The 24,220-nt window shown below is 37.0% G+C and overlaps 1 protein-coding gene and 1 pseudogene across 1 annotated transcript; one reads left to right on the plus strand and one right to left on the minus strand.

The window, feature by feature from the left end:
- The first annotated feature begins 6,240 nt into the window (after positions 1-6,240).
- Positions 6,241-6,841, plus strand: LOC132368509 (securin-like; annotated as a pseudogene).
- Positions 6,842-9,938: 3,097 nt separating this feature from the next.
- GCG (glucagon) lies at positions 9,939-14,943 on the minus strand. Its single transcript, XM_059927166.1, has 4 exons — positions 14,852-14,943; positions 13,230-13,391; positions 11,452-11,589; positions 9,939-10,086 (listed from the first exon to the last, which is right to left on the minus strand). Exons 1-4 carry the CDS (start codon positions 14,941-14,943, stop codon positions 9,939-9,941), a joined length of 540 nt encoding a protein of 179 aa, XP_059783149.1.
- Positions 14,944-24,220: the final 9,277 nt, after the last annotated feature.

Raw genomic sequence — 24,220 nt, forward strand, 5'->3', positions numbered from 1 at the left:
TATTTGTTTTAATTTCATTTGTTTCAGTGGTTGTTTCCAAATTCATTTTATTTTATATATTGTTGTTTCTTCTTATTCCTTGTTTGTACTGTAATATTTCTTTTATATATTGCTAGATTAGATTCATCAATGTTTTATATAGGATTTTTTTACCTATGTTCAGTCAGATTGATCTATTGTGTTCCTTTTCTGTAAAGTCTTTGTCAGATTTTTGTATCAAGGTTATCCTGGTCTCACAAAATGAGGTGGGAAATGTTTTATATTTGTTCCTTATTTTGAAGAATTTATGTAATATTGGTGTTTTTTCTTCCTTAAATGTTTAGAAGAATTCACCTGTTAAGCCATCTGGGCCTGGAGTTCTTTTCTGGAAAAGTTTTTAAAATAACAGATCCAATTTCCATAATAGACAGAGGACTATTAAGATTTTCCTATTATTTGTGTCTATTTAAGTAACATTTTAAAAAAGAATTTGTCCACTTTATCTAATTGTCAAATTTACCAGGCATAGAATTTTATGTACTATATACTTATTATCATTATATTGTCTGTAAGATCTTTAGAGATGTCCCCTTTTATTATAGGTATTGGTAATTTTTCCTCTTTTTGTCCTTGCCTAGTCTTGCTAGGGATTTATTAATTTTATTAACCTACTCAAAGAACTAACTTTTGGCTTTGTTAATTTTTAGTGCCAATTTTTATCAATTTCATTATTTTCTTCTAGTTGTTAAAAATTTCATTGCAGCTCTATTTACAATAGCCAGGACATGGAAGCAACCTAAATGTCCATCGACAGATGAATGGATAAAGAAGATGTGGCACATATATACAATGGAATATTACTCAGCCATAAAAAGAAATGAAATGGAGGTATTTGTAATGAGGTGGATGGAGTTAGAGTCTGTCATACAGAGTGAAGTAAGTCAGAAAGAGAAAAACAAATACAGTATGCTAACACATATATACGGAATCTAAGGAAAAAAAAAAAAGGCCATGAAGAACCTAGTGGCAAGACGGGAATAAAGACACAGACCTAATAGAGAATGGACTTGAGGATATGGGGAGGGGGTGGGGTGAGATGTGACAGGGTAAGAGAGTGTCATGGACATATATCCACTACCAAATGTAAAATAGATAGCTAGTGGGAAGCAGCCGCATAGCACAGGGATATCAGCTCGGTGCTTTGTGACCACCTAGAGGGGTGGGATGGGGAGGGTGGGAGGGAGGGAGATGCAAGAGGGAAGAGAAATGGGAACATATTGTATATGTATAACTGATTCACTTTGTTATAAAGCAGAAGCTAACACACCATTGTAAGGCAATTATACTTCAATAAAGATGTTTAAAAAAAAAAAAAAAATTCCTTTCTTTTACTTTCTGAAATTTGCTGTCCTTTTCCCCCCAGCTTTTGGAGGTAAAAGCTTAGGCTATTGATTTCCAAACTTTCTTCTTTCCTAACAAATACATTTAAAGCAATGTTTTATTCTTAAATACAGCTTTAGTTGTATCTTTCATTTGTATTTATCTTATTTTCATTATAGTACAGTTCAAAAGTATTTTTTGATTTCCTTTATGATGTCTTTGACTGATGGGTTATTTAGAAGTGATTGCCTAGTTTCAAGCAGTTGGGAATTTTTAAGCTATCTTTTGTTTTTGATTTTTAACTTAATTCCACTATGGTCTGAATGATTCCAATCTTCAAAATTTGTACAATTATTTGTATAATTAAGGTTGTCTTTGTGGCCGACAATGTGGTCAATTTTTGTGACTTTTCCATTCCATTTTGAAGAACATGTATCCTCTTTCATCAGAAATCATACTTCAATTTAGATCAATAAGATCTACCTTATTGATTATGTTGTTTAGGTCTCTGTATCCTAATTTTTTTCTTCTCTGACTCTATCTTGAGTTAAGAGAGGAGAGTTTAGATTTCTTTTTATCAGTGTATTTCTGACTATTGATTCTTGAATCTCATGTAGTTTCTGCTTTATGAAAGTGGTTGATGTGTTATTGGGTGCATAAATATTAACAGCTGTTATAGATCTTCATTATGATTCAGAACACTCAGCATTTTAAAGTGTCCTTCTTTTCCTTAATATTTTTTTGCTGGAGTTTTAACTTTTGGTGCCAATAGTTCAACCCCTGCTTTCTTTTATATTTATATCTGCCTGGTTCATTCAACATGACTGCTTTATAGTCTTATCCCCATTATTTAATCTTAGTTCTATAATTAAAGATATAAAATGCTTGTATGAGTCTTATCTAAATGTTCTACAGTAATCTTTGTTGGGTGTTTTACTTTTATCACATTGAATTCAGAGGGAGTCCAGGGTTTTGCAAACCTGCTCGGACTTAGGCCAATGAAACTTCAAACAACAAAGGTGGCACTCAGTAAAATGTGGCTTGGGCATCTCAACCCTGACTGTGGTAATGCACCTTTTGATTCTAATTTCATACGTATATTCATTCTTTTACCTTTCCTTACTAATATAATCCTGTTTTGTATGGGCTGCAACATATTCATCTGAAAGACAAAATTCCCTAGCCTTCCTTGTAGCCAGGATGAGGTCATGAGACACATTTCTGGCCAAAAAAAAAATCAAAATTCTTCTGGAGATTCCTGGGAATGTTTTGCTGTTTCAAAAATTGTGCATTCCCTTCCTGATTGTCAGTTCTCCTTCTAGATACTTATTCTCATTTTCCTCCTCTTCTTCTTCCTCTTTATCCTCCTACCCATCCTTTTTTTCCTCTTTATCTTCCCTAAAACATGGACAGGAAACTGGGAGATGGATCAGTCATTTTTCAAATTTGAGGTGACTGTGAGAGGAAAGCCATTTGCTAATGATGGCAAAGCAGAAGGATAAAGAACAGGTGTTATTGCTGATATGCTTACTTTTGGACTTCCTGCTTCTGGACTTCTTGTTTTGTAAAAAATATATATCCCCCTATTTAGTTCAGTCTCTGTGATTGGGTTTGTATTACACACAGGTAAATATAATATGTAACTAATACATTCAACTTCATTTCTAGGCCTGCAGTCCCCATCCTTAGCTTTATTTCCCACTGTCGTCCCTTAGTTTGCCTTTTAAACCTAAGGGAAGATTAATCTCTGATTTTGACCTTTGGCATTATTTTGGGCTTGACTCACATTTGCTGTTTTATGCTTCCCTTTTCCATTCACTCCAGCTAGGTGTCAGTTTCCTAAGCTGCCTACCTCCTCTATTTTGTATCCCTGGTTCTGAAGGCTGCTGCTTAACTGGAGTGGGCATGGAGGTGTTCTCAAGCTTTTGACTTGGTATCACAAGAACACATATCTGTTTAGTTTCTAAACCAAACTTCAGTTCCAAATGGAGCCTGTTATGTCACCTGTGATACATTGGTATCAGAGTAAAGGCAACAATTTGCATAAAAGAAACCATGGTGGACATTGTAGAACAACCTTTTTTTTTTTAAATAAATTTATTTACTTACTTATTACTTATTTTTGGCTGCATTGTGTCTTTGTTGTGGCATGCAGGCTTTCTCTAGTCATGGTAAGCGGGGGCTACTCTTCGTTGCAGTGCACAGGCTTCTCATTGCGGTGTCTTCTCTTGTTGCGGAGTGTGGGATCCTCATTGCGGTGGCTTCTCTTGTTGCGGAGCACGGGCTCTAGACACGCGAGCTTCAGTAGTTGCAGCACGTGGGCTCAGTAGTTGTGGCTCGTGGGCCCTAGAGCGCAGGCTCAGTAGTTGTGGTGGTTTAGTTGTGGTTTAGTTGCTCCGTGGCATGTGGGATCTTCCTGGACCAGGGATCAAACCCGTGTCCCCCGCACTGGCAGGCAGATTCTTAACCACTGCGCCAGCAGGGAAGTCCCATAGAATAGCCTTGAGCTTGTTAGCTCAGAACTGTGAAAAATACAGTACATTGATCTTATCAGTTGAATGCCTAAACAATCCACAAAGCCATCGCCTACCTAAAACGTCAAGCAAATATACAAACAAAAACCCTACTCAGAAAGAACTTGTGCAGCCTATGAGCCTTCCCCTTTCAGATGCTTTGGAGGAAAACATGTTAGTTTTGGTTCTGGAGAAGCTGACTGACATAATCTTGATACATACAAAGGTAACTTCTGCCCTGAGTAGCTCCATAATAATGATCTTAGGATGGATACTTCAGGATCCTATTATTACTGAGAACTCATTGTAAGACAAATACAGAGTTATAAACAAAGACTTCTGAAAGATATGGTGGTGATTAGGCACTTTTACTCTAATTTTTTCTCATGAGGAATTTAGGCCCAGGCAGCTTAAATTACCTGCTCAGGCTCCCACAGCTGGCACTAAACCTACTTAGATAATGCTAATCTTAACTTTTCTATACAGATCAGGAAAAGCTTGTCATTATGTAAATGGGTGAGAGGATTATTACAGATATTACAGATATTACTCCTTTCGGTCAAAGTATATAAGTAATTTATAAACTTTAGAAACTTACTGGTTGGTAATTGGGAAATTCTGGCTTACAGGCACTTTAGAGATAGAGAAAGAGGATCCAACTCAAATTGATGTCAGCATCATTTTGGCATAATACATTCCTCCTTTCTGTCCCCTTTTTAACAACTAAAAACCAGCATCCATTTGTGAACAAAAGTATGTCTGTAGAGTTGTGGGATCGAGCACCATATGTCAAGGGACCTGGAAGGAGTCTCTCCCAACTGTGCATCTGGCAAAAGGAAGACAGACCTTTGTACAGTCTGCGAACCAGCAGGAGCTGGTGAACCTGCCCCGACACCCCTTGGCGGCAGTTGAGGAAAACCTGGAGAGTGTTGACTTGGGCAGCCATCCAAGATAAGAGAGGCTTCATAGAGGTCTAGCCTTCCTGAGGGGCTATTCCAACACTCCATTGGAGCAAAAACAAAAACAAAAAATAAAACCAAATTTGGATGCTTTGGAGAGGGTGAGGGGAACCACCCAGCTCTATCCCTCCCCCAAGATGACACAGCTCAGGGCTGAACTAACTGGTGACAACCTCTCTTGGGGGAGAAAAGGTGAGTGGTAAATGAGTGCCAGGCTACCCCAGCTGTGTGGGAAGCTACTGGAGAAACCCATTTCTCTAGAGCAGTACCCACAGTACTGAGGGGGGGACATCCATGACTGGAGGATGAGAGGAGATGAGGAGAGAGGCAGATAAGAATATCAAAGGGCATTAGAGAGTCCTGCTGACTGCTTTCAGGGCTCCAAAGGAAGCCTGCCTGCGAGAATCCCCCCCATCAGAACTGCAGGCATCCTCGATGCCCCAATTACTAAACACACACCTCGTCCCACTCTTCTGCTGGCTCCTTGTGTGGGCTCCCAAGTGTGGCAAATGGAGCGTGCTCAGAAAATCAGACCGAAGTCTGTGCGCAAGGGAGAAATCACAAACTTGAGCTGTAGCTCTACTTTTTGGAAAAAAGAGATAGGTTTTCAGCAGCTCACCTGGTGAGTAGTAAGAACCAGAGAAGGCATAAAAGCTTAAGAATTCTGCCACAAGAGGGAGCAAGAATTGTGGAGTTGGTGTATCCATACACGGTCAGAGAAACCCCAGATATAATAGGAAAAAGGATCAATGTATCTCACCTGACGGGAACTAGTAAAGATTTGTGGGTGATTCTGCTACTTCAAATGTGAAATCAGCAATGCAGAACTCCAAAAACATGAAGAATCAAGGAAATTTGTCATCATCAAAAGAGAACAATAATCTCCAATTACCAAACTCAAAGACATGGAATTTTGCAATTTACTCAATGAAGAATTCAAAATAGCTCAATGAGCTACAAGAAAACACAGTAAGACAATTTAACAAAATCAGGAAAACAATACATGAACAAAATGAGAAATTTAACAGAGATAGAAATCATAAAAAAGAACCAAACAGAAATTCTGGAGCTGAAGAATCTAATGAATGAAACGGAAAATGCAATAGAAAGCATCTATAGCAGAGTAGCTACCATAATTTGTTAACAAACACCTAATATAAAAAGACATAGCTTGTGATATAAAAAATATAAAAGTTGGGGAGTAGAAGTGTAGAGTTTTCATATGTGATTGGTGGCTATCACATTAAAATGAACTGTTTTTTCCATAAGACGTTTTATGTAAGCCACCTGGCAACCAGAAAACTAAAACCTAGAGTAGATTCACAAAAGATAAAGAAAAGGGAATCAGAGTGGAAAATCAAGAAAAGCAGTCAGAGCAGAAAAAGAGACTGAGTCTTGCTTAATCCAGAATGACTACTCTGATCTTTGTTATTAAGGAAAATGGAGAACCAGGCATCCGTGTGGCTTCTAAGGAGAGACTGAAGCTGGGGTCTAGGACTTCAGTCAAAGTCTTAGATGGGAGATCTTGGGTTTCAACATCACATGTTCACAAATGTTTGATTTTCCAACAGCCTTACCTAAAGCCACCAGAAAGTCTTTAGGAACTGTCAACAGAGTTACAAAAAAAGTCAGTAAAGACTAAGAGATGCCTCAGAGACAAACTTCTCTGCCAAAAAGATGACCAAAAGCACTGTTAAAGAAAAAGCTCTGTTCCTGCCTCAAATGATACCTATCCAGAAATAGAGACACATTTTCCCTTCAATTCTCTAGATTTTGAGGGTTTTGACCTGCCTTAAAAGCACCAAATTGGACACCTCCCCTTGAATGGAGTGTCTCTCATGATTCTCAGTGAGGAGAGGAAACTTGAAAAGCTATTATACCTTGACCCCACTTCACCTTTGAAGATTCCCTCTTCATCAGGGGGAATCTAATCTGTTGCAGTTTCTTTCAAGCAATTTGTCAGCTCTGGATGTTGAATTGCCACCTGTTTGCTCTGACTTAGATATTTAAATTTCTTATCACTTTATACTTTGTGTGTGCTTTTGTATTAATAAGCAATTTTTTTGTTTAACAAGAAGAAAATGGAAAATCACTAATTTAAAATGGTAAGCAGATACAGAGGAAAAAAGAAACAACGGAACTACAAAACACCTAAAAAGCAACTAATAAATGACATTAATAAGGCCTAACATATCAATAATTACTCTAAATGTAAATGGAATAAATTCACCAACCAAAAGCCACAGAGTGTATAAAGGGATAAAAAAACAAGACCTAACCATATGCTGCCTATAGGAGGTTCACTTCAGCTTTAAGGACATATATAGGCTCAAAATGAAAGGATGGAAAAAGATAATCCTTGCAAGTGGAAACCAAAATAAAGTGGGGGTGGCTATACTTATAATAGAGTTTAAGCCAATACAGTAACAAGAGACAAAGAAGGTCATTATATAATAATTAAGGGGTCAATTTATCAAAAAGATATAACAATCATAAAAATATAGATACTCAACAATGGAACAGCTGAATATATTAAGCAAATACTAACATATCTGAAGGGAGAAATAGACAACAATATAATGATAGCAGGGGACTTCAATATCCTACTTTCAGCAATGGATAGATCATCTAGACAGAAAATCAAGAAGGAAATGTTAGACTTGAACTATATATTAGACTAAAAGGACTTAACAGATATTTATAGAGCATTCCATCCAACAGCAGCAAAATACACATTCTTCTCAAGTGCACATAGAACATTCTCCAGGATAGGTCATATGACAGGTCACAGAATAAGTCTTAGTAGATTTAAGAAGATTGAAATCATACCAACTGTCTTTTCTGATAACAATGATATGAAACTAGAAATCAACAACAAGAGGAAAGCTGGAAAGTTTACGAGCATGTGGAAACTAAACAACACACTCTTGAACAAACAATGGTTATCAGGACCTAGGGGGTGGGGAAGTTGTTATTAAAGGTTACACCTTTGCAACTAGAAGATGAGTGAGTTCTGGAGATCTAATGGGCAGTATGGGGATTATAGTCAATAATACAGTATTACATACTTCAAAATTGCTAGGAGGCTAGATCTTAAATGTTCTCACTACAGAAAAGAAATGATAATTGTGTGACCTGACAGAGGAGTTAGCTAAAGCTCTGGTGGTAATCATATGGCAATATATAAATGTAAATAGACATGTTCACCATAAACAAACACAATGTTATGTGTTTATTATATCTCAATAATAAAAGAGAGAAAGAGAGTTGACAATGCTGTCTCTATACAGCAGAGAAATGTCTGTGACACGGCAATCAGCATCAGACTGACCCAAGATACTGGACACTGCAGGACAGGGAGATAAGAGTATAGGGTATGACAGAAAAATTTAAATGCCTGCAGGTGCCAGGCATGTGACCGTTCAGAAGAAGGCAGCTGGCTCTCAGCTTCAGAAGAGATTTGTTTTGTGGGTCTAATATTTCCTGAGGACCTAATTTTTCAAGAAATGTAAGAAGTCAACATTTTAATGTAAAATACCTTGATTTTTCAATGTTGGCTAAAAACGTTAAAGCACTGTGTAACAACTTAAAACATGAAACCACGGCTGGGCATCAGATTTGGCTTATGGGCTACCAGCTTAGGAAGCAGGGGCATTTGGAAGGAGTGGGAGCACAAAGAAGAGAGAAAACAGACCATGGTGAAGAAGCTTGACATTTTAATTTAGTCTATCTTTTATATATTGAAAGCTGAGCATTGTTATGACAAAAGTTTCAAGAAGAAAGTTCTCTTTCAGTTTCACAACTGTGGCTACCAGCCCTTCCCTTATTCTATTATTATAATGCAGATATGTTGTGATTGGAGTAATTTATATATACAAACTATATCATAGAACAACAGTTTCATTGCTAAGTGTAAGCAGGTTAGGGTACTTCATCCAAAATAAGAAGAAAATAAGAGAATTCTGCATTTTTTTTATTTTAAAGCTGACATTTTAGCACTATTTTGACAATGGTTTATTTATTTATGATCTTTTGGTTACACAATATTAAAAGGAAATTCATTTATTGGCATGCAAAGCAATATGGCTTTAGAATACACCTCTTAAATTTACAGATCTTAAAATTTCAAACATCCCACGTGGCTGGCAGGTGATGTTGTGAAGATGATCTTGAGTAATGACACACTTACTTCCTGGAGATTAAAAAAAAAGAGAAAATGACTTAACGTAGTATAATACACAGATGATATTGTTAACTTATCCAGGAAATATTTCAATGATTTATTTTGATCAAAGTTATTTATGTCTTTTCATCTTATAGATCCCTTTGTCTTTTGGACTTTTCAAATATTTACATTTGAAGATGGCTTATCCTAAAGTGTCCCTATCAAGAAATATAAAGTGGGGCTTCCCTGGTGGCACAGTGGTTAAGAATCCGCATGCCAATGCAGGGGACACGGGTTCGTGCCCCGGTCCAGGAAGATCCCACATGCCGTGGAGCGGCTAGGCCCGTGAGCCACAACTACTGAGCCTGCGTGTCTGGAGCCTGTGCTCCGCAATGGGAGAGGCCGCGACAGTGAGAGGCCCGCGCACCGCGATGAAGAGTGGCCCCCGCTCACCGCAACTGGAGAAAGCCCTCGCACAGAAACGAAGACCCAACACAGCCAAAAATAAATAAATTAATTAATTAATAAAAAAAAAGAAATATAAAGTGTATGAATAATTATAAAAAAAGCAATTACAACCTACCAAGATAAGTGGTTAATTTTGGCATTTAAATTTTTACTGCTATGCTTATTACATTAAGTATTTAATACCATATATACTGGTATTTTACTTTGTGCTAAAATTTCAACATACATAGCAATTTGCAAAGTGTTCCGAATGCCTTGTCCCTTATTGACACTCAGGAAATGTGTTTGGAATAAATGAGTGAATGGATAAAATTGTAATGACAGAAAACAAATATAATAATGTACTCTTGAATGATTCATAATTTTGATTATATACCAAGAGAGTAAAGACTCTCTCCCCACATAGGAACAACCTGTAGCAGTATGATAATGTTTATGAAAGTGTTGATGGTTTTCAGAATGAACTAAAATAAATCACCTGTCAGTAATTTTTGTCTGAAGCAACCAGTTTATAAAGTCTCGGGTGGCAAGATTATCGAGAACCGTGTTCATCTCGTCAGAGAAAGAGCCATCGGCGTGTCTGCGGCGGAGTTCTTCAACGATGGTGACTTCCTCTGGGAAACTGAGAAAAAGAGAGGTAAAATCAGTACTTGGTTAAACATTTCAAATAAATGTTTATTGGTTGCCTATCACTGGTAACATGTGTAAGCATTACTGACAAAACCATATGTTTCTATTTACAGAGGGCTTATCACAAAAAGCCTCATAGAAACTTGCATATCAGAAAGGGAATTAGGTAGAATAGCGCAGAGCTGGGACCTGAAACTAAGGCCTTTTCCATATTCCAGCTGCTTCAAAGATTTTAGTGTATTGCCAACACAGAAGTTATTATTGAGACTATTAATTTGTTTATAATTCATAAAAATATATTCTAGCCTGTAAAACTAGTGATTATCAAAACAGCCTTGCCAAGTGCAGTATTAAGGGATTAAACCTTAGTCTATATCAGATTTTCTCTTCGATTGATTTATTTAGCAGAATTTTTGGTATCCCTTTAAAACACTGTAAAATAGTCTCAAGTGTAAGTGACTATTTTCCCACTGATTTTGTAAATTTGATTGTGTAAGTGACTATTTTCCCATTGATTTTGTAAATTTGATTGTTAATGTTTTAAAAATCAGCAAGAATACTAGTTCCCTTTTGCCTCGACAGCTCTTTAAAGTCTCACTAAAAATAAAAATAGAGTGGAACATGAATTTCCTGCTTCTCATAATTCAAATGTCAATCAAAATGATCACAAGAAAATGGGATGGTTCAGGGGTCTGTTTGGTTGTGGTAAAATCCAAGAAAGTACCTAAAGGTCTTGGGCGTATTTTCAGCTGTGATAATTTAATGGTTTTCTTTATGACAGTCCCATAAAAAATGGGCACATTGTTAAATATATAGATGTTGCCACATATCTGTATTTTGAATGTCATTTCATGAAACGTCTTAAGTTTAATTCCTTTCAGTCTTTATCACATTTTTACCTCAATACTTACTAACACAATACTTACTAACACATAAATTATGTAAATATTTAAAGTGAAACTAAGTTTTCTGCATTATTTCTTCTTTTCCCTTATCCCTAGTTTTCCTGGACAGTCCTAGTTTAAGCTTATTTTCCTGGTGTAGTTATCAAAAGCACTCTGTTTATTCTCAAAAGTGTCCTGCATTGGCAAATTAATGCCCTAATTATAATACAACTATAATGGGGGATAAAAAAGTAACCTGTTTGACTCTATTATTAATACTTGCTAACAGAGATAAAACAGACGAGACTTTTGTAAATCGTCTCCCACCAACAGGAGTTATTTCTTTACTCTGTGAGACAATACTAATGGCTTCCGTAATGCAGATCCATATATAGATAACCGTATTCTAAGTTTTTCACATCAAGCAAAAAAAAAAAAAAGAAGAAAAGTTAAGTAAGAATGTACAGACTTACTCTCGCCTTCCTCGGCCTTTCACCAGCCAAGCAATGAATTCCTTGGCAGCTTGGCCTTCCAGATAAGAACTTACATCACTGGTAAAGGTCCCTTCAGCATGTCTCTCAAATTCATCATGACGTTTGGCAATGTTATTCCTGAAAGAAATGTGAAAGTTAAATTGAAGATCTGTCTCTTTAGCAATATGGTTCTCACCTATAAGCAAGCAGTGGCAGCTTTGGGTTCGGGATTCTGTGTGGCTTTGAGAGATGAGGGTGGGTAGAGGACTTGTCTGGAAGCTACATTAATTACCTGGAGTGAAGGCTGATGGGGGGCTAATAAAAATTATGGGGGGCTAAGCTCCCTCACTCCACCTAGTGACCCATTTTCACCTGCCCTGCTTATCTGTGCCATTGACTATTAAAGCAGCATTTTCTTCAGTCTCAATGTATGGGGACTATCCACTGTGCTATGCTGCCTGCAAACAAAACAGCAGCTTGTCATTAGTACATACGGGGTCAGAGTTAGTTAACTGAATCAAGGGAAAGCAAAGGAGCATCTCAAAATGTCTTCAAAAGACCACCTGATATTGGATTAAAGGAAATGTGTGATGGGCTAGCAGTGAGGAAAGCTAAGAAGATGACCCCGTATCACCCTCAAATGTGTACAGAGTGCTCTGTGGAGGTGGTTGACCAGATAGATGGTCAGTTGTTCCATCATATATTAGCCCTGGAAGGTTTCATCTTAAAAACAACAGAAACTGCCTGGGAGCTAGGATTGTTTTACATTAGTTTACCAAGTCGTGGCATTCTCTTTCTAGAAATGAAGACAGTTGTTTGCATTTTTTCAAATATGTGATTTCTCCCATTTCACCAGTGGCCCCATCTGTAATCCTTAACGAGGACTTCTCTCAGTGTCTTCTCTGACCATGACCGCCATCTTTCCTGTACTCTCCAGTTTAAGGATTTTTGGTCAACAGCTCTCTTTTATTCTTCCTGCTGGCTAGTTTCTCTCTGTCCCCCTTCTCCATTCTATCCAGACAAATTTATTCCCTTTTCCTGATTTTTAGATTCCTTCAGCTACTTTGTCTGCATAACTCCCTTCCCCTTGTGGGTCACCCTCCAAAGAAATTGTGAAATTCCACCATCCCTGTGAAACCCTTGCGGCTGATTTCGTCCAGTAGCCTGGATGCAGCAAAAAAACCCTCAAAACTGTCAAAGGAAGTCCAGCATTAAAATGTATGCCTTGCGATAGGCTTGTGCTCTTATATACCTTCTTCTCTCTTTATGCTGTGCAGCTAGGCTGTAATTTTAAATGTGTATCTTGGATTGTATTCTACAAGAAAAAGACTGCATCTGTTTCCATTCCTTACCATTACTAACTTGGCTAGAGGATACTTTGTGATCATAGTCATGAGTTTGAATCCTACAAGGGAATGTTGAATCTGCTCTTATCTTTTGGTCAGGGATTAGATTTCTAATCTTGCAGGTCTGTAAAAGTCAGCTTTCAATTTTAAAGGAAAATGGGCATGAGAGTGAATATTGCTAAGACCACAGTTGGGAAAATTTAAAGTCTATGTCCCATTGGAGGGTGGGTAAGAGTTTTGGAGGGATGAGGGGTGGGACATTCAGAGGCACATTAGGAAGGATAACATCACCAACCTTGAAAATCATCAAAATTGAAAGAGCTTATGGGCACTATTTGATAGGCACGATAACTTAAGAAAGTCAGGAGGAATTTTAGACATATTTAAGTAATACATTTGTGTGCAAATTTCTGATCAGGTTCAGGCTCTTACTTATTCCTCTTGGTGTTCATCAACCACTGCACAAAATCCTGGGCACGCCTGGAGTCCAGATACTTGCTGTAGTCACTGGTGAACGTGCCCTGTGAGTGGCGCTTGTCTTCATTCATCTGATCTGGATCATTGAGCGGGTCGGTCTGGGGAGCTGGGAATGATCTGTGAAGAAGAGTGACTGGTGCAATTAAATCTCTCCTCAAGAGTAGATTCACTTGAGAAGCAGCTTCTCTACAAAATACAGAACCACATGAAGTTGGAAGGCAGGTTCCTTGAGTATTTCAGTTGGCAGTTCAGAAAGACCTTAATTTGCCATGGGAATCCCATGGTTTTACCAGAGTTGAATGCACTCCGATTTGGAATTCTAGCAATTGATTTTTCGACTGGCTTCTTTTTTCTGAAATAAGATTAAATAAATCTTTTTTTAACAATTTCATCTACTCGTAATTATGTTAATAATGCCAGAAGAGAGCAACGCCTTGAATATTTTAAAAGAGTGAAGAATATCAAACCGTTTTTTTTGGGGCAGCAGATTTATGTTCCGAATTCTGTTTCGCATATATTAATATAAAAAAGTAGCTCCATTACCTGGCTATGTGGTAGCTAATGGTGAAGGAAAGACAATTAAAAATTCGAAGAAAGGCAAGAAAAAGCCCACTTGCTAATTTGAAACTGTGTAGTGGATAATCCACATGCCAGTAATCAACAGTTGGTTGGCACGGTTATGTGGGGAAATATTCAATATGATTAAAACTCAAAAATAGAAATGAGATACTATTTTTACCTATCAAATTAGCAAGGATTAAATACCGAGGAGGATATTGTGAGAGGAGTATTTCTATAATGCTGATGGGAGTGTGCATGTGTATGACTTTTCTGGAAAGCAAGTTGGCAAGATAAAAAATTTAAGCTCATTCAGATCCTTTGACATGATTATTTTACTACTAGAAATAAATCCTCAGAAAAATAGTAAGAAATGTAGGAAGAAATGTTATTTGCAGCATTCTTTGTGGGAAAATTTGAAGAACCCTTACGTACTCAATAGAGCAGGAGTAGCTAAATAAATATTGTATATTTATGAGGTGAAATAGTATGTAGCCATTAAATACCATACACTTAATAGATATTTGTAATGATATAATAAAAATAAGCTAACAATACAATGCTAAGAGACAGAACATAATACAAAGCTGTAACTGATCAGGCTATATTTATACACAGTACATGCATATTTTGTATAATGAACATGTATGACTTTTACAATTAGTAAGAAACAGTGTTAATTTTTAGAAAGGAATAAAAGAGGAAAAGTTGGTGTGAATAATTAAAATGGCCTACTCTGCAGTGTGAGTAATGAATGAACGGGGAGTATTAGCTGAAGATTTCAAAGAGCTATAATTTCCCATGTACCATATTTTTCAACATTGCCCACCCTTTCAGTTATGAAACAACATACTCTGATCTGTACTCTAGAAAAGCCTTTATCACAATGATACTTTAAACATTTGAAAATTCTGCGGAGTATTTACTCCAAATTACTGAGACCTATTTATTAATCACAGTTATCTCGGGCTGTATTCTAACCATAGTGCTATGTTAGTTCAAGTCTAAAGATTTAATACCTGGATTTCTCCTCTGTGTCCTGAAGGGAACGTTGCCAGCTGCCTTGGACCAGCATTACAAGCAATCCAGCCACAAAGTAAATGCTTTTCATTTTTGCTGCCTGTTGGAACACAGAGTCAAGGGAAAGATAGAGACCCTCAACCATATTTAAACCAGTCAGACTAAATTAGTTCAATTTTGACTAAGTAAATATTATAAATAGAACAAAAAGCTAGTCATCAATTTTATTCTGATTATATTTCTAGTAATTTTAAATATTAGATTATATTTTTCCTGCAGTTCTTTTTTTTTTTTTTTTTGGTGGCTAGAAAGAATACAAAAGATGTGTAGCACTATGAAACTTTTTCATTAGTGTAGGACACTTCTGTTAATGATTAGAAGGCTCACTTCCAGACTTGAAATTAAAAATGTCCACGATAAACATTGAAAATACCCACTGTAGATGATATGCTACATATGGTTAGCCTGAATGGCGCCTTATCCGTAATGCCACCCTCTTCACTATCAGTCTGGCTTTCAATTAATAGTCCTTCACTTCCAAGCATTTACATTATACTGCATTTCAACCATCTTAAAGCAGCCTCAGGCTACAACTTGGCATACCAGCTGTCGGTTCAGATGTATTATTCATTTATATTTTAAATAGTGTAACTTGGTCTAGACTTTGTAATTATAAAGCGGCCAACAGATTTGAGGTATTTTAGGGTGCTTTGACCTGTTCTAAATTAAAGGGAAAAAAATCATTTTAAAGACAAGCAATTTGCAACAAGAACTAATGCTTCTGGCAACTTGAACAATCACAACTAAGAAACTAAGAGATCACTGTCATAAAGGAAATTAATGCTTGCTTCTGAAGTCTTGGAAGTCCCCTGGTTGTTTTATAATTGGACTGAGTCCAGGACATGTCATTCACTGCTAGTGACACCCTAGACCAGGTTGTAGAATACCTCGCATCACAAGCAGATGCCTCATGAAGCCATGGGATGCCAAGGACATCATGATGCAGTGTGGATGGGCGGGGTGGGACCAACATGAATGTGGCCAGAATGTCCCCACAGGACAAGCACCCCTATTTTCTGAATGAAAACCTCAAGTCCAGTGTTTGTCATGAACTTCCCTCTGCTACTTTCAACCGACCGTGTTTACTTTGAGAAGTGGGGATTTCAATCCAAGTTTGATCATGCTTATCCATAAAATATTTGAATGAGTATTTTTAGCAAATGGCATTTGGTTTGAAATAAGTATTTTATAAATATTATCATTTTAAATTATCAGTCTTTTCTTTAACATCTTAGCCATACTTACTATCTGTCTTTGGCACTAAAACATGGAGACTGTAATACCTGCGTGATATTTTTTTTCCTTTGAAATATTAACTCTTTTTAGATTAAGAGGTCAGTTAGACAAAACAACACAATAGGCATTACATATTCATCCTTCTTCATTCATCAACATTCAATTACTAATTTGGCATTTTGCTGTGCTTCAGTTTATCTGGTTGGCAAACTTTGGAAACCTTGCCAAATATATAGGCAGGGTCTTCTGATTATAATTTTTAATGATAAATTTATGCTTTCAGAAACTTAAAAATTAAAGCAAGCATTTCTCTTTAGGATTACGTCATTGTTGGAAAGTCAATTGAGAACTGTAATTCCTTCCACACAATGTCCCTAACGGTTTTACAGTTATCTTCTATGATGTCCTCTGGAGGCAAATACGGAGCAGGTGGTTTTCTGCCCCTGAGAGAGCTGGTAGAAGAAACAACCATACAGAAGAGAATGCTCAAAGTCCTCTCCAGGCAACAGAATGAGCTCTACTGAAAGAAGTAACTGATTTTTAAAATTGTATTTATTCATTGTGCAAAAGTCAACAGAATTGTGAAAAATTTAAGAATAAGGTTGTTTGAATACCACGACTTGAGAAAGCAAATATTTGCATTATTTTGGTATCAAAATCTTATTCAATAAGAGAAGACTTTCCAATTACTTCCCCACCCCTGCTTTAGGCAGCCTACAGAAAGAATCTGCAGTTTTATAAGAACCTTACATTTCTACTCAAATTTAAAAGGAGATATGGTACCAATAGTATTTCCTGAATAGAAAGTCTTTTAGAAAGATTAATCTTTGACCTAGGCAAGGTGACATACAGTGTATCCCTAAATATATTGGTGCTTTAGGCCAAATACTTTTAAAACTGGCTAGATCATTTCCTCTCACAGGTGTTAATTAGTGTGTGGAAAAGAAACCATACCACGTAATCATTTACCCATTGAGGATCTTCATAAAAGTGTTCTTTGTCCTTAAGAGCTTAAGTAGGTACTTTAGAACATCTGATATTCTTTTTTTTTAATGGTATTTACTATAATTTCATTTTGGAATATAAACATTTTAGATATTTTATTTATTACTATTGGTCCTCAATACATAGTAAGTAATTATTAATCTATGCTTTTACTCAGCTCCATCCACAGAATTCCCAGTAATCAATGATATTTGTTCTCTGCACAAAATATGCTATGTCTTATTTACAAAGAGCTGATTTCATGGACTTTGATTTTTTGATAGCCTTATCAGCCTTATTTGAATATTTGAATGATGATGTTAATTCTGCTCTTTTGGAAAACCATATGTTTTCATTGGTAAGGAACAATTGCTGTTATAACCTCTCTAATGGACACATTTCTGCTGAATTTAAGACTCCTTCTGTTCACAATAGTACACACATTTATCAAATCCAAAGAAAAATATTTGTTTTTCAAACTGTTACCACTTATTTTTAAAATGCAGTTCTCATAACAGTTAAATCTTGTAGTAAGTGCATTGATTTGAATCTTTGTTTTTCTTTCTATTTTGTATCTTTACATTGAATTATTTCTTCAACTCACTTTGCGGCTACAGTATGTTGAAGTTTATGTAAATGCATTTTATATCACTTTTTCATTTCAACTCTGCCCTGTGTATTATAGTAATAAAGTATAAGATGAAAAAACAGCACTATAATTCATAATACTTTGCCCCCTTATGAATACTTAACTGGACCCCAAACAGAATTTTCAGTCTTACAATCTGTCAGTATTAATCTTACCTTCTGATACCAGGAGGTGGGACAGAGCAGGTGGAGAGAGAGCGAGCCCTCTTTTTGGGACTTTGGTGTGCAGTGTCCTGAGCTCTGTAGTTCTGCACTGAAGCGCACTGCTTTTATATCGTCTCCAGTGTTGTTTAGCCTCACAGATATTACGCTGACAATATAAATTTTTCATCTGTGAATAATGGGTTTTTGTTACAAACAATTTCACTCGCTCACTCACTTTGCTCATCTGCATTCTACGTTTATATTGGGTGGGAAGTCAGAGACCAGGAAACTTTTTATTTACTCTTGTCTTTTTTTTTTTTTGCTGAGAATGATGGAAAGGGCAGCTTGGAGATTCACCTTTCACTCTTGATCAGGCATGAAAATCACTTAAGTACTCTAAAGTGAATTTTTATGTTGCAGACAAAAGAACGTGAAATTACATAGTCCGTGGCCAGCCCACTTTGAGCATAGCCTTATTCGAGGGTCTTATAAGCCCCTCTTTGCTATTTAGTTACGATGAATTTATCTTAGTATAATAATCTCTTTATCCTTTCATCTACCCAAATAATAAATCACTCACTCAAAACATACTTATTAAGAATCTTCTCATGTACACTGTATGAAATTAATTTGTATTAATTACTGTATTTCTTACTGTATTATTTTGGTGGGGAAGTTTAAAGAATATCAGTTAAGACCTAATGCGTCCTGATGTTAAAAATGGAATTCAGGAAGAAAGGATAAAGCAAAGTGAGGATTAAGCATCCAAGATAGGTGATGGTAATAAGACAGGGTCTAGTATTTCGTTTTCCTTCTAATGGATATTTAAAGGCTAACTCTGCTGATAAGAGAGTTGGACACTAATTTACAAAAGAATGAGTTACTATGTATACTGTCATATTTACTGAGCTTTGTGATCTGCCACTTAGGACTTCAGTGACCTATGGGATCTAGCAGATATGAGTCTGGTCACCTTAGAGAAAGAGAAAAATGAGAAATGATCTGGACAGACAGAATGACGACAGTGTTGGTGTAATTAGATTTTAGTTTGGCTGCTATAAACAAGCTGTGTGGCCTCAGTCAAGTCACATACTCTCTTTATGCCTCAGCTTCCTGTTTGGAAATGAGAGTGTTGGTTAAATGACTCTTCTAAAATAAAAATTTGTTTTCATTTGACCAAATCATTGCAACATGTGTTAACTAGATTCCAATATTCTAATATAATCGACTGCATGGTGAAACTTGCACAGAAGTAAATCATTGAGATAACTGTAGAAACATTCCCAATGAATTTAAACTGTTCACTTTGTGGATTGGACCCACTGTTGGATGTAGAGCTATTTAAAGGCCATAGAGATCAGTTCTCTGTGAAACTGGGGGACCTCAGGAAGAAGTATTTGTGCTGGTGATTACTGATGGTATATCATTAATGTTTAGCCTTGCTATTCAAAGTGTGGTCCAAGGACCAGCACCACTTGGGAGTTTGCCAGAAATGCAGACTCTCAGGCCCAAGCCCAGACTTAGTAAGTAATTTGCATTTTACCAAGATTCCCAGGCAATTCATATGCATATTAAACTTTGAGAAGCACAACTGTGTAAAATACATATCTCATTTTCTTCACCTTCTCCCCGTGCTGGCTCGTGTTTTGACCTGAGGACGGCTTTCACCAGCAGAGGGGGTGAAAGAGCAGAGAACTGTGGCACACCTCGGGGCTGTCTGGATTAACAATTAACGCATGCTGTAATGATTTGAAAGTGTGGATTAGTTTACTATATGATCAAATTGTTCTTCCCTCTGGCCTCAATCCTCATGAGTATATTGGTTATATTTTTATTAAATTGTTTGGCATTCAGTTCTATTTTTTTCCCTTTGCCTATTTGAGTATATGTTTCTTCCCCTCTTTCTCTGCCTCTGTCAGTCTGTCTGTCTGTCTTTCCTTTGCAGAGGCTACTTGTTTGTGGGAGCAGCCTGAAGAAGGGGGCTCTGCAGTGACGTATATAAGGGCGTTAACATGGCACCTGGCATCTCAGTAAATGCCCTCTCCCAATATATCACGAAAAAACTTCTTTTTTTCCCTCCACTCCGCTTGCTTTCTATTATTTCAGAAGTGACTATCTCGAGTTTTTTCAGGAAATTTCCTCTAGTGTCATCTGCAGCCCAACAACACTGATTCTTGGGGGTCCCCAATACCATTAATGATAAGCGTTCTGAGAGTGCAGAAGCACTAAGAGTGCCACTGAATAAGGCACTGTTCTCCTCCCTTGGAAGGGGAAATCAGGCACCCTAACAGACATGGTGTCATCAGAAATTAAGACAAACAACAAGTGCAACTTGGACTAGTGGATCTTCTTGCAATGACTGTCCCAACATCAACATCCACTTGGCCTTCAGTTCCCATCATCGCACTTATTCAGTTATTTAGACGTGAGGCAGGGAAAGTGGTGGCCCTGCATTTATATAACTAGTATTAAAAAGCTTGTCTGGGAGCAGGGAAGTTCTGGGAGAAGTCATCTAGAGTTCTCCCATCAGGCTGTGTGGTGGCACCTGAGGTATGGCCACGTGATAGCTATGATATGCCTTCCTGAAAGGTCAATTTGACTTGATAAAGGTAATTTAAAACATGACTATTATATGGAGTGGAGTGCAAAAATGTGCATCACATTTTAAGGTGAAATAAGTTCCTACTCAAAGCTCTCTTACTTTCTTTACAGGGCCGCGTGCTTGGCTTAATGTCCTACTCTCACCATCTTGAAATTCTTAATAATTTTTGAACAAGGACTCCACCTTTTTGTTTTTTACTTGGCCGCACAAATTAAGTAGCAGATTCTGCTTAGGACCTCACCTCACAAGATCATAGGGTGCGGGGGTTTTGCACGTTTATTTTCCTCAGCTGTTCAGGAAACTTGAGTTGAAATGCTTGAGAATGGCAAAGATCCAGGTTCACAGTGCACTCTGGTAGCAAGACTATGGTCGAGGGGAACGCTCATGCATTGCTGATGGGATTACAACACAACACAACACGTTTGGGGCACAATTTGGCAACATTAACAAAATTACAAATACCTATCACCCTTGGCCTAGTAAGGCTAAAGCACCATTCTGGAAATTTATCCCATCTATATTTCTACCTATATATGTAATGATGTAGGTAAAAGTTTCTTCATTGCAGCCTATGTATAGTAGTAACAGGTTGGACCCAATCCAAGGGGCCATGGATAGAGCAGTTTTTATAAAAAGAATGAGGAACCTATTTATTCGCCAATGTGGAAAGTCTCTAAGATATGTTGTTAGGTGAAAATAGGAAGGTGTATTATGGATATATAGTAGGTTACCTTCTGTGTTAGAAGAGGGAAGGGGACAAATGTATGTTTATTTACTCATCACTGTGTTTAAAAAAATTGGAAGAATGCACAAGAGATTAATAAAAGCGCTTACCTGTAGGAGGCAGTGTGGAGCTGTGGGCTAGACAGGAACAGAGTACAAAGAATACTTCTTAATATATATTTGTTATGCCATCTGGAATTTTTTACCATTTCATTTCATTATTTATTCAAAACGCTTAAAAATACAATTTAAAAAGGGATGAAAGCTTAAGCTTTAAAGCTAACTGTACAGCTACACTTTGACCTAGTAATTCCACTTCTAGGTGTTTTACCCAAAAGAAATGAAAACGTATATCCACAAAAAGACATGTATAAAAATATTCACAACAGCTTTATTTACAACAGCTAAAAACTGGGAAGAACCAAACTATCCATCAGCAAAAGAAAAAATAGACAAATTGTGGTATGGAATTCATATAATGGAATCCTACTGAACAATAACAGATATTGGCAGCAATATGGATGAATTTCACAGATATGATACTGAGTGAAAGAAGGTGGACACAAAACACTGCATACAGTATGAATGCATTCATAGAAGTTGCAGAAGCAAAGCTAAGGTTAAATAAAACGCAGAACTGTGGTTGTCTCTTGGAAGAGGAAGATAGTCTGGGGGTAACTTTCTGGGGAGGTGGAAATATTCCATATCGTGAAAGGGGTGTGTCTTACCAAGGCATGTCCAGTTGTCAAAATAGTGCAGCTAAGATTTGTGATTTCAATTTATGTAAATTTTAACTAAAAGAAAAAAATAGTAAAATTTAAAGTGGTATGGAGAAGCATGGCAGAATATTGATAATTGTTGAAATTGACTGATGAGTTATTACAATGAGGTTTTATTATGTGATTCTACTCACTTTAGACACGTTTGAAATTTTCCAAACTAAAAAGTTAAATTAAAGCTATTATAAAATAAATGTGTGGGTGGGCCATTAGCACCAATTAATCAGTTACTCTGGAAGCTAAAGAGTTTGACCCCTCAGTTACCAAGGATGAGTTAGGTAACGTAAATGAAGTTCAGAGACACGTGGGGGCAACAAAGCTTGGAGGTAAATTGGTAGCGCAGGGCCAGGCCTGGGTAATGGAAAAAAAACTTCAAGAAGGCAGGGTGTGAGAACCACCGTTCAGAGGTAGTGGAATAGTGATCACAGCTCCTTCTCAATCATTTTCAAGGCCTGTCCCTAGGGTATGCCTCCGCCCTCATGTAAGACTTAATAGTGACCACTAACACTTTCCGGATGAGTTTGAGGTCCATTTTGGTTTCTTGGAGGTAATCCTCTCCATATGCATGCTATTCCTCTTCTCCATAACAAGGGTCTTCTGAAAATAACCCACGAGCCTGCAAAAGATCACCCCTCCCCACCCCAAAAAATTGTCTATAGCATGTGAGAGAAAAGTTTACATTAACTCAGGTTTGTTTTTTTTTTAACTTGGAAGAAAAAAAGTAGCAAGTCATTTAACAAAACCCTTTGAAACTTTAAAAATTGAGTACATATAACGTAATGATCAGATGCGTTTCACATCTCCTGAGTGTCTTGATGAACACAGGGGTCCAGAGGCAATAAAAGAAGAACATCCAAGGCGAGTTCTGAGTTTGCCAGAGGATGTGAGATAGGTTTTTCCTGAGAGATATTTAAGAAACAGGTCATGACCCTTTCATCTGGAATGATTCCAAAGAAGCCTGCTGGGTGAGGGGAAATTCCATAATAAGATCAGCGGACAGTTTTCCCACCCTGAGGCTCTGAGACCCTGTAGACAGCCCAGCTCACAAGCCTGAGGAGGGGACCGTGCGGCATCATGGCTTTGCATATGTTGATTTTATCTCTTGCTAGATCCTTGGTATAATGAGATGTTTAAAATTGTTCTAAGTTTCAGTTGTTATTTTTATTCATAAAGGGAACAAGAAAGAGAAAGAAAACAAAATCACACTGATACAAAATAATCATATCTCATAATTTATAATCAGAATATATATTTATATGTACAAATACATATATATCATTGAATACATGTGTTATGCTTCTATTTTTCGCATATTGTGACTATAAAAAACAAACCATATGTCATTACATTTATCCAACCTCTTGCTCATCTGGAAAGACATTTTTCCCTCAAGCTTCTAAGAGTCTTTAATGTGAACCAATTAAAACATTGCAATTTCTCAAAGGCTTCTGTAAAAAGAAGTAACCTCAGCCATTAGAATATTTAAAATTTGAAATCTGTATCCTAAAAAATGCTGAAAATGCAAAATGGAGTTATGAACACTTTTTTTTATTCATGATGTCTTATAATCAGGCTTGCCCCCTGCCTGAAACTTGCTTAGGGCTGGTGCTGCCACATCATATTTTATCAGATGTACCGCAAAGATATGCCCAGTTTTTTGGTGATATTGAAATGATATAATCATAGACTGAAGGCTAATTTATAAAGCCCTCTAGGCTATTATCATATTTTTAAGTAGAATTTTATCTAATTTAAAACAATCCATTGTTTGACTATTTTATTCTTCAAACATAGAGAATTAATTTCTACAATTTCATTTTGCAATAAATTACCCCAAATAATTTATCTCTGAACTCAGAAACAGTTCTATGGCCTCAGTACTGTGTTCTAATCCTGACTCCTTCTGACTGAAAAGTAAATTGTTTCTTTGTTGGAACGCTGTCAGAGGAAGTAAAGACTGAGTTTTCACTTCCATTTGAATAAAAATCTTTTTATCCTCATAGAGCACACCAGAGTATTAACTGTGAGCCCTGTCGAATGCTGAAGAAAGGTAGATTCTCCCTTTCTTTCTCATAAATCTAGTGCATGGTCAGAAGTATCCTCCTCCATAAACACTGATCAGCTAACTCTAGAAGTCCAAGTCTGGATGTTAGACCTTTTTCTCCACCGCTTCCTCTCAACACTAGGCATAA

The sequence above is a fragment of the Balaenoptera ricei genome, chromosome 7 (genome assembly GCF_028023285.1).
Source record: "Balaenoptera ricei isolate mBalRic1 chromosome 7, mBalRic1.hap2, whole genome shotgun sequence".
In the NCBI taxonomy this organism is placed as follows: domain Eukaryota; kingdom Metazoa; phylum Chordata; class Mammalia; order Artiodactyla; family Balaenopteridae; genus Balaenoptera; species Balaenoptera ricei.